At 32.3% G+C, this 16,130-nt stretch overlaps 1 protein-coding gene across 1 annotated transcript in view; it reads right to left on the reverse strand.

The window, feature by feature from the left end:
- The window catches only part of LOC108360409 (tyrosine kinase receptor Cad96Ca-like), a 180,416-nt gene that overhangs the window by 107,667 nt on the left and 56,619 nt on the right, over positions 1-16,130 (reverse strand). Inside the window, exon 3 of the mRNA XM_017612670.1 lies at positions 3,204-3,345. Coding sequence (XP_017468159.1) covers positions 3,204-3,345 — 142 coding nt within the window. The remainder of the gene's footprint in view (positions 1-3,203; positions 3,346-16,130) is intronic.

A 16,130-nucleotide genomic window follows, 5' to 3' on the forward strand; every position in this document is an offset into this window, starting at 1 on the left:
CCAAATTTGCTTTTTGCGGGATTTATTGAAGTAACTATCAAAATTACCCTTTTAGGCGACAGCTAATAGGTTAAAATGTTCTACGAAAATATTTCCCATGCAATTTTATTATATATGTCTTAACCTTTAATTTCGCTCAGACATATATTTTAACTACTTTTTTGAAAACTACTTAGGCCGAGACATGAAAACTTTAGTAGGCCATGAAATAAAAATACGAGCTAACTTTCGCAAATCCACCGAGTGTTTTACTACTGAACGGGTATACTTTCAGAAAATGTTAACAAAGTCCGGGCCGGTTTGGGGCTGTCCTACAGTGTAATTTGAGTTTAACTTTTTAAACAGGTGAGAGTGGCACCTCAAAAATATTGCAGTTGTTGCATAGTAATTTAAGCACAACACTTCTTTAATTAAAATTCGACGTTTCAAACAGGTGGCACCCCTCTTAAATGTAATTAAAAAATAAAGTTTATTCAAAATCATTTCGATTGATACCCATATTGGGGTAATTTATTTAACTTATTAAATAATTTGATTTTGATTTTCTTACATACATTCATATTTCACAAAGCTAAAACCATATTACACTTCTACAGGGCAAGCCCTTTCATTTGACACCTACCTCCTTTTTGAAAATCGAACGAACGATACAGATTTTATGACATGGTGTTAAATATTTAACGCAAACATCTCCCAACTCTATTAAGAAGTTTCACTTCAAAAAATTTTTGGAAAATTCGAAAAAATTCGAATTAAATCGAATTTGCACCACCAAATTTTGAATCGAATAATGGAATGGTTGGGCAATGTTCGAAATTCGGAAAAAATCGAATTTCAACCCCGCACTACCCATCCCTATTCGGTACAATACGAAAACAAAACGGCTGAGTTCACTTTGCGATAGTACACTACAGTAGTTTAGTAGTTACAGACGAAACAACAAACGAAATGAATCGTGCAGAGAGAAATATATGTATGTATGTGGTACATGTTTTTTAATTGAATTGGATATGAAAATTTACAGACAAAAATATTTTTCACGTAATTGAAACGTTTGGATACACATAAAACGTACTCTATGGTACAATTGTCACAAACGAAAAGCAAACGTTTCTCGTTGGGGAAAATGACAGTGAATCTTACAATTTGTTTCTGACTATGTACAAAACTGTACAAACCCACAAGTGATATGATAATCGATGAGCAAATGGGAATTGTTTTGTACAGTTTATTTTCGTACCCTGTTTCAAAGTGTAATTTAAAATTGTCGTTAACAATTACAAATCCACTTTTATTAACTCATATGTACGGTTGCCAGACGTAGTGATTTTATCAGTACAGTACTGATTTTTCAACTCTTGTACTGATTTTATTAATTTCTCAAATCAGTACAATAATGCCCTGATTTTTCAAAATTTGTACTGATTTGTACTGAATTTTCAATTCAAACAAAATACTTTAAGAGATTCTTAAGGTTTTAACATAACGTTGGAACTTCCTTAAACTGAACTGTAAAATGTAAGAAGAAAATAATTTAATTATAGTTGACAGTTGACATGTTTCAGATAATGTTTGATATGCCCAAGAAATTAATTCAACAAGAAGACCAATTGTTTTATGAACGTATCGCCGAGGCGTTACGTACCAGTATGATGGAGTTTAAATTATTTAAAAAAGGACTGGTGTTTTTTTGTCGAGTGTTGTTAGTTATCTCGAAAATAACTTTCAGTTTGATATCAACAAATTTGAATATTCGAATGGCTTTTGCCTATAACTTACAATTTTTTTTCACAATTTACTGACATTGTAAAAGAGTTTTGCGTAAAAGACATAGAATTCAAAATTTTTGCGTGGTTGAAAAAATTTATTTAAGCTATGGGGAAATATAGATGTAGTCCTTAAATAGTGGTACTTTTCCCCAGTTTGAAAAAATATCCTATATTTTTCAATACCACAATCAAACAAAGAAACTGAGAGGATCTTAAATATGAAGTTGGCTTCCTGGCTTAAAGAGAGAAACCGGCTTCTAATTAAAATTTTTTAAAATGAACTTCAACTTAAAATTAAATGCATAGAATTCTCTGGCTATTTAAACACTGAAGATGGAAATTATCTCATTATTGCTATTCAAAAATATCATAAATATAAAATAATTTATTGGCTTCTATGTACACTCATGTTAAAATGAATAACACTTTTATATTTTATGAACTATTTTGTATCTACCAAAATATTGTTAAAAACAAGTACTCTGGCGTTTTACATAATTTCATAGTTTTCCTTTGAATAAAAATGTACTGGAAAGTACTGATTTTTTTAGCATAAAAGAGTCTAACTTAGCATAAAAAATCTGGCAACCCTACTCATATGTATTGTGGGTTCCCTTTGGTTTTGAAATGTGTGGTAATATTTATTGTGTGTAATTTATGTAATTTTGTTTCTATTTTGTATTTTGTTAAACAAAGATTTGAGGTTTTTTTTTGCCGAAATTACGATTTTTCAAGGCAAAATTTCTTCAGCAAAAGCTTTCAGCAACGCTGCTGATGGGCACCGCCTTGGCCGCGGGCAAAGCGATTTTAAGCTTTTCATACATTTTGTATAGGCGCGTATAGAGCAAAAGCTCTCTTTGCGCATCACTGATATAGGTAAATCCCGTACAGCCGTATGCATGCGCGGAGTTTTTCTGCTGCAAGACACAGAAATTTTCTGCTGAGCGATGCGTTACAGCTTCGGAAATTTCACCCCTACCGAAACCAAAGATGTATACACATCAAAAGTTAATAACAGTAACTCTTGTAAAACTTGGACTTTTGCAAAATTGCTCAAATTATTTTTTGGTTGTGAACCGAATAAAGTGGTTTGTACGAAAAAATCTTGACCGTATAATTTTGGGTGGCCCACTTGAGAGATTTGCCTTCAAAGTAATTGGAAAGCATTAAAAAAATTTATAGTTTAATACCATTCATTTGATTAATCTTTCTATCCCTGTCCAAAAACTTTGCAGAAACTGCTTAGAACTTCTTATTCAAATAAACCATGCTTTTGACTTTCGAGTGTGAGTTTCAAATCTAATAATAATATAAAAATATTTTTTTTCACTTTAGAATAATGATCATTCCTTGTTGACAGGGTTTTGCTTCCACACAGCCTTATCGCTTTCACAACATAAAAATGGCACTTTCAAATATTCCGAAGTCACCTACCTTTCGCATTACGTCTGCTGCTGAGATACCTGGATACGGCGTAGATCCTAACGTAACTATTTCCCACATCAGAATACCAAAGCTCCATATATCTGATTTGATTGAAAAAATGTTGTCATAAAGGGACTCAATCGCCATCCAGCTGTTTAAATAAAAAATATTTGATGATTACTCGTATTTATTTATTTCTATTTTTATGAGTTCTTAAAATATTCTTAATAGTAAAACCTTGTATATTTTCCAAAAATACAAACCAGGTGTGCATATTTTCATTTAAGCTGGACAGAACCGAATAACCATGGAATATTTTTAAAATAGGAAAATTAGTTGACCAACTTCGCTGAACAAAATATATATGTATACTAAGCTTGAAAGAGCTTTTCCGCAGGCAGCGGGTGCCCAACGCCGGTTTAGCGCAAGAAAAGTTTCATCGAACGACTTTTCCTACACTAAGGGACTCCAGTGTAGGACCCCCCAAAATTTTAAGATAATGAATCCCAAACTACTTAAAAAATTTTCATTTTATGGAAACCCACATCAAATTTCTGAAAATCAAGGGCACTGCAATTTTAATAAGAATAAAATATTTTACTAGAAATAGTATTCATACTTAAACTTTTAATGTGATGATAGAAATAGTTTCACCTAGGGGATTCCCTTAAACTCGTAAAGTCTTAAACCGTGTAAAACTCGTAAGTTTACGAGGCTTTTATGGGAACGCCCCCTTTGTGAAAAGGTGTAATTAGGTGCGTAAAACGACTGTTTGACAGATCACCCAGGATTTTGGGAAGCAATTTTTGTTTATTTGCTAAAATACAGTTAAAAATGCCAAAATGAGCAGAAAACCTAAGTCAATACAGTTAGCGAATGAAATTCATTCATTTTATTCGCGTATTATTATTTTCATTTATTATAATTACTTCATCATACATTTTAGTAAAAAGATTTCGGCCCCTCGGCAACACTGAAGTTTACGAGGTCATTTGCGCATCAAATTTGCCTCGTAAATTTGCGAAGGGCTCGTAAATAGAGCTCCATAAAAATTATGACAGTTCTTTTACGAGGCCCGTAAATTTACGAGCTTTACGAGGTTTACGAGTTTAAGGGAAGACCCCTACTGTTTTACTAGTTATTGTTTTATAGTTCGGTATTATGTCTGACAGCTGTATGCGCATTGCTAGCATCCAATTTCGACCTGAAATTGTTGTATAAGTGTAAGCTGAAAAGCCTGTCCCACAACGATACGCTATGATAGAAAGAAGCAAGGTTAACATAGCCTTTTTAGCAACTTCAAGGTATTAACTCCTAACAGTGTTAGGCCAACATAAACCCAAAACTCTTTAAGAGACACGGAATCAAATGTGGGTTTCAATGTCAAAAAACTCTGAAGATCTATAAATGCTTCGTAAACGGATTTTATATCCAATCGATATCATTAATACCGGGGCGAACGCCGCACAGTGTTTCGACTATATGGAGGCAGGTGGAAATAATAGTACACCTGCACCAATTTCACTGAAACATGAAATGTGCTCTAGTTTTACTTAGAAATAGCGATTTATGAAATTTTGTAAAGCTGGAAGCTCTACTCATGTGGGCGGAAACATTAAATCTCATCCGATTTCGATCAAATTTAGTTTGTAGTCTTTATTTTATTAGAAAAACCTAAATATAACATATGGGGAAGATTGAATCAGTATAACGTCCAAAACTCACAAAAAATGTGGGCTCAGTCATTAAATGTGATGGAATTTTGGGTAATTTTTGTTTCCTGCTTTCCACTCTCAGAAANGCGAAGGGCTCGTAAATAGAGCTCCATAAAAATTATGACAGTTCTTTTACGAGGCCCGTAAATTTACGAGCTTTACGAGGTTTACGAGTTTAAGGGAAGACCCCTACTGTTTTACTAGTTATTGTTTTATAGTTCGGTATTATGTCTGACAGCTGTATGCGCATTGCTAGCATCCAATTTCGACCTGAAATTGTTGTATAAGTGTAAGCTGAAAAGCCTGTCCCACAACGATACGCTATGATAGAAAGAAGCAAGGTTAACATAGCCTTTTTAGCAACTTCAAGGTATTAACTCCTAACAGTGTTAGGCCAACATAAACCCAAAACTCTTTAAGAGACACGGAATCAAATGTGGGTTTCAATGTCAAAAAACTCTGAAGATCTATAAATGCTTCGTAAACGGATTTTATATCCAATCGATATCATTAATACCGGGGCGAACGCCGCACAGTGTTTCGACTATATGGAGGCAGGTGGAAATAATAGTACACCTGCACCAATTTCACTGAAACATGAAATGTGCTCTAGTTTTACTTAGAAATAGCGATTTATGAAATTTTGTAAAGCTGGAAGCTCTACTCATGTGGGCGGAAACATTAAATCTCATCCGATTTCGATCAAATTTAGTTTGTAGTCTTTATTTTATTAGAAAAACCTAAATATAACATATGGGGAAGATTGAATCAGTATAACGTCCAAAACTCACAAAAAATGTGGGCTCAGTCATTAAATGTGATGGAATTTTGGGTAATTTTTGTTTCCTGCTTTCCACTCTCAGAAAACATACTATAAAAAGACTTAGGTGTAAATACTCGTTTTTTCTCAATATCTGGTGAGATTTGTTCATTGTTCGAAAAATTCTTTTCGCGAAATCATGCAAAAAGAAGCTGAAAATCAAAAATTAAGAAAATCCAAAATTACATATATTTGCAAAGTCGCCCGCAAAGATCAAATTATATATTCGAAGCTACATAAAATTCTCTAAAACATTCGTCTAATTTCAAGACCTGACGGACCGGTACTCACACTTTTTTTACTAATAATCTTTAGCATCTACATTTCAAAGTAAATTTTTGGGTAAGAAAATGGGAAAATACCAAAAAAAAACATAAATACCTTAATATTCCACGACATTTAAATACTTGATTACAGTTTAAAAAGAAACCATTTATTTAGTGGGTTAATCGCCAAAGGCAACTAAACTGATTAGTCGGTATCGCGCCCATTCCCGTATTTTTTTTTTTTTTAATGTATCGTTCGTGAAAAAGGGGGGTGAGTAAATAATGTAAAATTTGGTACTTATGACTTTTACTTTTCCCTCTCTAATTCCAACCGGTTTTTTCTCAATTGTCACCATGACTTTTTCCTAGCTGCCTCCATATAATCGAAACACTGTGCGTTGGTAAGGGTTTTGGGGTTCAAATTCACTGAGATTTACCTAAGGGACTTATTTTTATTTGTTGCTTGTTTGTAGTTATTAAGTGAGAGAACCAGTTACTATTTAAAAATACGTTTAATTTTTTTATTGAAGAATAAAAGTAAAACTAATACATTATATCTCGATAAAAGATTCATTTATTTGTATTTTTTTAATTTCGTTGTAAATGGCGACAAGACGGTCAGTTATTCTGTCTGTTTCATTATGTAATTTTGGACATACTTCATATGCTAGAGGTAATGAATAACCCCGGTAAAGAATAATATATAATATCTACGGGTACCCGGGTTTAGGGGTTTTCTTTATCAGAATACCCGAGTAGTCGGTTTCTTCATCCAGGTACTTCTATAACGGGTTATATTTGTCCGGATGCCTAGGNAGAAGGTTATCGTTATCTGGGTACCCAGATATAGGGTTTTCTTTATCAGAATACCCGAGTAGTCGGTTATCTTCATCCAGGTACTTCTATAACGGGTTATATTTGTCCGGATGCCTAGGTAGTAGGTTATCTTTTTCTGATCACCCGGATGAAGGTTTATTAAAAAATTAATGCAAAAAAATTAATATAAAAATCTTTATGAATATTGTAAAAAAACGGCGTGAGTACTAGTTACTCATGAAATTTGATGTGTAAACATATGCGTACGGCAAAGCATAAAAGTACGTTTACATATAAATATAATCTTCTTCTCTGAGCCACCGTGGTCACATTTTCTGCTACACATATACACATATATTTTAACTTAATATTTTATTAAAAATACCCTTAGAAACCTCTTTTCCTTGCTAGCGTCACTTTTTGTTTACTTTTACATTTGACACTCCTAATCTTCTTCGCAAGTTTAATCGATAAAACTAGGTTGGACACCAAAAAGTTATCGGTTTAATCTGAGATTATTTTATAATTATAATTTTGTATGACTAATCTCATTCTATTATTACATCTTAGGGAGCTAAGCTTCGTCCGACAATTGTATTGTGATACATATTTAAATTATCTGATCCCCTTAATTCAATTTGAATTCAATTATAAAATCAGGTGGCAACACTCTTACTTGCAGTTTGGAAATAAAGTTTCTTCAAAGCACTTTTGGTTCACATATATTTATATTAAAGTAATTTTTTAACCTATGGCTTATATTGAATATAACTTTGTAACAAGGTGGCAACCCTCTGCAAAATATTTTCAAACCACAACCTCTTTCGTCTGACATCCATATCAGCATTTAAGCCGAGCTTGCTTTTTGAAACAGGTGGCAACCCCCCTACACAAAATTAAGAAATAAAGCCTTTTCAAACCCATTTCGATTGATACTCATAGTGTTATAATTGATTTAACTTAAAAATAAATTTGAATTTCATTTTTGTATCTATTTGAAAAAAATAAGAAGTTATTGCACATCCACAGGCCAACCCCTTTAATTTGATACCTCATTTTGTAAAATCGAATGAATGGTACAGATCTGATGTGAACAAAAAGTTTTCGCGTACTATGCATGCATATGCACATATGTATGGGCGTAGCCAGGTAGGGGCAGGGGGTGCTCGAGCCCGCCCCCCTAACATTCAAATTTTCCATATATATATATATATATAAAATAGTATCCTGAAATGCGAGCTTAATAGGGTCGAGCCCCCTCTAAATTTCATTCTGGCTACGCCGATGCACATATGTACATACATACATAGATTACTAAAAGAAAAACAGATCCACATTAACTGCAATCAACATATGTACATATGTACTATTGTTGCAAACATTTTGTAATTTATTTATAGTACTTTAAAAAAAAACTGAAAAAATATAGTACACTTCAAATATATATAGTATTTTATTTAAAAGAACAAGTAAAAGCACTTTTTAAGTAAAAATCTTTTTTATATTTCTTTGCACTTTTGGCAGTTTTTCCCAATTCCTTGTTAACCACGAAAGTATTATATGCTTTATCGCAATCAATATTTAAATTAATATAAATCAGAATTTAATTTTTTGTTAGTGAGGTGGTCGCTTTGTGTCTCTCATCTCGTCATTTCACATCCATAACAGAAAAAACTCTTCTTGTGAATGCCGAAGTAGCAGGAATAGAGAGTAGAAATGAGATAATTTCAAGAAAATTTGGTAATTAATTGTCTGTATTTTTAAAAATGTTTCCATTTTTGATCTGTGGTTCTATTCATAAACTCACCATGACCTTTTATTTTGAAGAATATTTCTTGCAGTATTGTTATTTCAGTATAAAGGTCATCCATTTTTATACACATATTTACAAATTACTGAAATATATTTATATTTATAACTGAAGAAATATAGTATTTTTGCGTACTATATTGTTTATATTTCGGGAGTTTTGATAATAAAAACCATTTGCTAATTTTTTCAAAAAATTTTCGCCTTAAAAATGAAATGAATTTATATAAAATTTGTACACGATAATATTTCTACTGCTCTAAAGAACCTATATCCCGAAAATGAAAGTTATATCTGCAAATCATAAGTTGCTAGAGCCCTTTAAAGACTCAAAATTGACCCCAAAATAAGCCAATATTTACCGTTGTTTCTACTACAGACACCGAATTGGTTACTTACAGAACTGTATCTGTCGATAGGTTTGGAACTTCGACTTTGAAATGCTACACCTTGAAATCGCTTCACTAGATAGTTCTCGTGCAATAAGCGTTTTCGTGAATCTCTAAAAATTACAACTACAACATTTGAGCATAGCCTCCATAACGAAACCTAAGACGTATTTCACGTCAAAAATAAAATATTTTACACAAACAGGGTTGAAATTTTGAAATTCCTGCCCGTATTTTGTTTGTAAGTCAAATTTTAGTGGCATTGTGCTACTATGATTGCACGGCCGAGTGATCATAGTCAACTTATGTACAGTAGACGAAAAAATTATAGCTGCACCAAATTTTGACAAGTTTTAAAATATTATTTTTCTTGTTATTTAATTTTGGTTATTTTTTTATAGTGGTGGCAAACTATCGATGGCACTATCGATAGTATCGATGGGGCTTCACTATCGCAACTACCGATGGCGACCACTATCGGCCATATTTGAAGTTCGATACTATCGAGAAATTGCCATATCTATGTATGATTTTTATGTACCATATCTATGTTGTGTAACAAAATATGGACAAATAGCAAACTCACAATGTAAAAGGTAACGTGTTGTTTGTTATAGATATGTTTATATTGCATGTGTTTCATTATATGTAATAACTTTTACAGAAAACTAGAGCTTAAGTCATGCAACTTTTTGTATAAAAAAATCTCCACATAAAATAATAAAAGTAAAAATGTTAAAGTTTTATAAGTAAATAAACAAGAATTTAAGTAAATTAATGAACATTTTATAGTGGCGCCACATATTTTATTGAATATAACTTTGTAACAAGGTGGCAACCCTCTGCAAAATATTTTCAAACCACAACCTCTTTCGTCTGACATCCATATCAGCATTTAAGCCGAGCTTGCTTTTTGAAACAGGTGGCAACCCCCCTAGATACAATTAAGAAATAAAGCCGTTTCAAACACATTTCGATTGATACTCATAGTGTTATAATTGATTTAACTTAAAAATAATTTGAATTTCATTTTTGTATCTTTTTGAAAAAATAAGAAGATATTGCACATCCACAGGCCAAGCCCTTTAATTTGATACCTCATTTTGTAAAATCGCATGAACTAAATTATCTAATCCTTTTAATTCAATTTGAATTCTATTATAAAATCAGATGGCAACAGTCTTACTTGCAGTTTGGAAATAAAGTTTCTTCAAAACAATTTTGGTTCACATATATTCATATTAAAGTAATTTATTTAACCTATGGCTTATATTGAATATAACTTTGTAACAAGGTGGCAACCCTCTGCAAAATATTTTCAAACCACAACCTCTTTCGTCTGACATCCATATCAGCATTTAAGCCGAGCTTGCTTTTTGAAACAGGTGGCAACCCCCCTAGATACAATTAAGAAATAAAGCCGTTTCAAACACATTTCGATTGATACTCATAGTGTTATAATTGATTTAACTTAAAAATAATTTGAATTTCATTTTTGTATCTTTTTGAAAAAATAAGAAGATATTGCACATCCACAGGCCAAGCCCTTTAATTTGATACCTCATTTTGTAAAATCGCATGAACTAAATTATCTAATCCTTTTAATTCAATTTGAATTCTATTATAAAATCAGATGGCAACAGTCTTACTTGCAGTTTGGAAATAAAGTTTCTTCAAAACAATTTTGGTTCACATATATTCATATTAAAGTAATTTATTTAACCTATGGCTTATATTGAATATAACTTTGTAACAAGGTGGCAACCCTCTGCAAAATATTTTCAAACCACAACCTCTTTCGTCTGACATCCATATCAGCATTTAAGCCGAGCTTGCTTTTTGAAACAGGTGGCAACCCCCCTACATACAATTAAGAAATAAAGCCTTTTCAAACCCATTTCGATTGATACTCATAGTGTTATAATTGATTTAACATAAAAATAATTTGAATTTCATTTTTGTATCTTTTTGAAAAAATAAAAAGTTATTGCACATCCACAGGCCAACCCCTTTAATTTGATACCTCATTTTGTAAAATCGAATGAATGGTACAGATCTGATGTGAACAAAAAGTTTTCGCGTACTATGCATGCATATAGTCACGTTGCGAAATTAAACCACCTTCTTCGATGTTTCTTTACAACTGAACTCTTTATTTCTTACATAATATATATGTATTAAACATTAACGTTAGCTTACTTAATATATGTATGTAACAGTAAAATAATGCAGAGAGTGTTAACTCTCCTGAAGTCTTAACATAATTATGTTATCTTAATGTTAATAAGTAGTGTATGTTAATTGAGTATGTTAATATGTTTATTGAAATATGTATGTAAGTACATACGAGTATGTATGTTATATATATGTGCCTACATATGTATGAATACATGTATGTACTTAACAATATGACACCTCCACCGCCAGAATCGGCAGTCCCTGTTGATTCAAAAAATTAACTATGTACATTGATTCTTACGTTTTACTTGTGTCTTATATATATTTTTACAGTTTTTGTCATCTGATATTAAATAATTTCCTTCTTGTTTATAGTTTTTAACTTTCTTATATTTAGGCTTAGACTTACTAACTCTGTTATTTTGGACAATATCATTTTCGAAACTAATCTTAGAAACTCTATTATTTTTTTCATTTAACAAATTTACATTTTTACTCTTCTTTGTGTGCATTATTTTTGAAAGCTTTGATAGATCTTCTTTTGAAACTAGATTATTTATCAGGTCGATTGGCCGATTTTTGGTAGTAGAATGTATAGAATTATTGTAGGAAACTAATGGGTCGGCGTTAAACAATCTTATATGCTTATTTAACGTACCGTGAAGCCTTTCTACATCCGCATTGCCTGTTTTTAAATAGGGTGTAGTTGTATGCACATTTATTTCTTGCCCTTTGAGGAATTCTCTTACTGCAATGGTATCTATTTCATTATCTAATACAACTTTATTCGGTTTACCTAAGTACTGAATTCTTTCTTTCAGCGCTTTTATTATAGAAATCCAGGTTCTGTCTTCTAGGTAATTAGCGGTTGCATATTTTGTTAACTTATCTATAGTGGTTAAATACATCACCCCACGTTGAGGAAACCATATATCTAAATGGACAATTTCATTATGCTTTTCTGGTGTAGGTGTAATATTTAATTTGTGTTTAATGGGAACTCTATCGTACTTTGCCAACTTACATATTTCACAATTATTTGTAAATTTTTGGATTTCTCTCTGAAGATTCGGATGAAAATAGTGCTTTTTTAATTCTGCAAAAACCTCTGTAATGCCTCTGTGATTATTTTTAATATGTTCTTTATGAATTAATTGTAAAAGTCGTTCTCTGTCAGTCACATCTTCCATTAATAAATTTGATTTTAGAATTTTAAGATTTTTATTTTTAGCAAAGTATTTAATGTAGTTAATTTGAAACTCCCTAAACAATTCAATATTTGGACAAAAAACTACCACTAATCCTTTAGTAGGAAGTTTGTCTCTCATGAAATTTAGAACACTGTCTCCATTTTTTATTTTTTTTTTTATTTTTAAAAATTATTTTTGTTGTACAAGAAAAAGTATTTTAATAGTCAATAAAAATTTGATTTTTAAAAAGGTTGATTGCTTTTTCACTAATCTTGATAAAATCGGAGTCGTCGCTTTCTGCGCTATGTACTGTATTCATATCTTCATCGAATAATTCATTTAAATTTATTTGTATTTCATTTTCGGTAGTTTCATAATTTAATCTACTAAGGCCATCTGCTATAACATTTTCCTTACCCTTAATATATGTAATATCGAAATCAAATTCATTTAGTCTAATTTTCCATCTCTGTAGCTTAGAATTAGGTTCTTTTATATTATTTAACCACACTAAAGGACGGTGATCGGTCTTAATTGAAAATCTTCTTCCAAATAGATATGGACGGAAATATTTTGTAGCCCAAACTATAGCAAGCAATTCTTTTTCAATTGTGCTATAATTTTTTTCATGCCCATTAAGTGTGCGGCTAGCAAAAGAAATCACTTTGCACCTAAAGCAAAGTTACTTGCATCTGTGACAAGTGTAAACGTTTTACTAAAATCAGGGTGTATAAGTATTGGGTAGTTTTTAATTTCTCAAAAGCAGCTGTGTAATCCTTATCGTTAATATTTAGTTTTACTCCTTGCTTTAAATACTTAATCATGTGGTATGCAACGCGTGAATAATCTTTTATAAAACGTCTATAGTATCCTGTGATCCCCAAAAAGGATTTTATCTCCTTTTGTGTTTTAGGTAGTACTATGTTTTCAATGGTTTTAACTTTATCAGGATTCGGCTTTATACCGTCAGGAGTAACTACATGCCCTAAAAACTCTGTCTCTCTTTTAAGAAAAGTACACTTGTCCAATTGCACCTTTACATTGGCTTCAGTAAATCGTTTAAGTATTTTAGCTAAGGATTCTAAATGTTCTTCTATACTATCAGAAAAAATTAACACGTCATCTAAATATACCAAACAGATTGAGCCAATGTATTCCTTCAATACATTGTTAATCATTCGTTGAAATGTAGCTGGCGAGTTTCGCAGCCCAAATGGCATTCGTAAAAAGTCATAATGGCCAGTAGATGTCGAAAATGCCGTTTTCGCGATATCGTCAGGATGCATTTCTACTTGGTGGAAGCCTTTGGCCAAATCTAAAGTGGTGAAGTACTGACTTTTTCCTAACTTATCGAATATGTCGTCCATATTTGGTATAGGGAATCTATCTTCTATAACTATACGCCAGTTTTGCTTATTATTTGCATCTAATTTTTTGGGTACAACCCATATTGGGCTATTATATGGACTGCTAGAATTTCTAATAATACCTTGTTTTAGCATATCTGCGATTTGCTTATCGACTTCTGCTTTATGTACTTCCGGGTAGCTATACAACCTGGAATAGATTGGCATGTCATGTTTAGTTCTAATTTTATGCTTTATTTCATTAATGAAAGTTAAGTCATCATTTTTATCATAAAATACATTTTTGTATCAGTTAAGTAATTTTAAAAGCTTTTCTTTTTCATTTAATTGTAAATGATCTATTTTAATAAAATTTTGTATATTATATTTGTTAATTTCGCAGTTGAATATTTCTATAATATTATTTTTATATGATATTTCATTGTACATTTCTTCTTCTTCAGACAAAAATAGAGACAAAACAGCATTTTTTGTTACTAACAGTCTATTTGGAAAGTCAATTACACAGTCCAAATCTTTTAAAATGTTATTTCCAATTAGACCATCAAATTTTTTATTAAAGTCACACTCCAAGAATTCACAAAAAGAATTATTTAAATTAAATTCCTTAAACAGTGGAAATCTACAAATTGTATTTATAAATGTTTCAGCTCCCAAAGCTTACGCTACTACACTTACTTTTTTTCCACTTGACTTATTAAACTAAATTCCGCCCCAGTGTCAATTATAAATTTTAATTTTTTTATGGGGCTATTTAAAATTATGTAGGGTAACCGCGCTCGGCAGGGGTAGGAAAATTTACGCTTGAATTTCCAATTTCCATTGGTTCTACTTGCTGATCCATTTTATGAAAATTTTGCGTATTTTGTTCAGTCCATGACCTTGATTGATAAGGAGTAATTTGTTGCGGAATTTTATTCTCAGATTGCCTTGTACGATTTGAGCCAGCAGGATTATAGGAATAATTTCGATCGAAATTTCCAGGTATACTAAATTGTTGATTACTATGTAAAAAGTGAGACCCATTGTTAAAAGTATTACCATTGTTTCTATTGTAATTTTCATACTGGGAATGATAACGTGGATTATTCGTATTGAATCTGTTATTAAATTCATTATTATTAGGAGTTTTATATTTTTTATATTCATTACTAAAATTTGTCCTTATCGCGCAAAAATTTTCTTGTTTTGTTTGCCCAAATTGCGTATAGTTTTGATGTCTTGCATCTAATACAATTTTAAATGCATCTTCTAAACTTTTGGGATCTCTAGCAAAAATCATGGTACGCGTTGGTTCGGGGAGGTGATCTCTAAAAGTTTTTAAAGAAATTCTATTTACTTCTTCAGTTGTGTATGTGTTATCACCGTGAGTTAAATTTCTCTGGTGTATTCTATTTGCTAATTTATTTATTTTAAAATAATAATTTTCAATTGTTCCCTCTAATCTACACGTCTCCAAATTATCCATTAAATCATTGCTATTTTCTTTTTCGCCAAAATTTTTTATAAGAATTTCTTTCAAAATAGACCAATTATTTACATTACTATACCTATGAATAGCTTCTCTTGTTTTACCAACGCATTTATTTTTTATATAACCAAAAATTACGTTTCTATTATTGGCGTCAAATTGTTCAAATGATGGCAGAATATTCTCAATTTGATATATGAAATCAGGTAATTGGTTTTGATCTGTNATGATATATGAAATCAGGTAATTGGTTTTGATATGTTCCATCTGTAACGTAGCATATCCGCTGCGATACAATAACATACAGCATCGTACGTACATACAATATTGTACATACATACTGTACCGCACATACATACAACATTGTACATACATACTCCACCGTACATGTAAATACAGACATACATACAGCGACGTACATACGCACACCATTGTACATACACACTACACCAAGTGAGCACTGCTAGCAGCACACCAGCAGCATGCCCGAATAACTCACCAACCACTTCGCTCACCACACTGCATAAATCGGGACGGCACACGACGAATTCTCAACAAGCATGCAGCACAACAGGTATAAAAGACTTAACAAGTGCGCAGTCAGGTCAGTCTTGCTAGGTGAGTAGCTGACTTGATTGGTCGATGAGCTAGTGGCGTGCTTGCGCGTTAATGTCTTGCCGGCCAGCCAAGCCAAGCTCGGCGTAACCAATCGGTCGATCAGCTGGTGTGCCTGCGGGCGCGCCAAGGTGTCACCGACTGGCCAAGCCAAAACCAAGTACGACTCAACCCGCCGGCAGACCAGCATTGCACGCCTTTTAGGCATCCTAATTGGTCGCCGGCTGGTTGAGCCTCCGACATCGCCGACCCGTTCCAGCCCCTACTTTTGTAGAGTGCGATTAGGGGAATGGCGGTGCC

Source organism: Rhagoletis zephyria, unplaced genomic scaffold (assembly GCF_001687245.7).
Source record: "Rhagoletis zephyria isolate East Lansing unplaced genomic scaffold, Rhagoletis_zephyria_1.1 Rzeph_scaffold_00566, whole genome shotgun sequence".
Taxonomy (NCBI): domain Eukaryota; kingdom Metazoa; phylum Arthropoda; class Insecta; order Diptera; family Tephritidae; genus Rhagoletis; species Rhagoletis zephyria.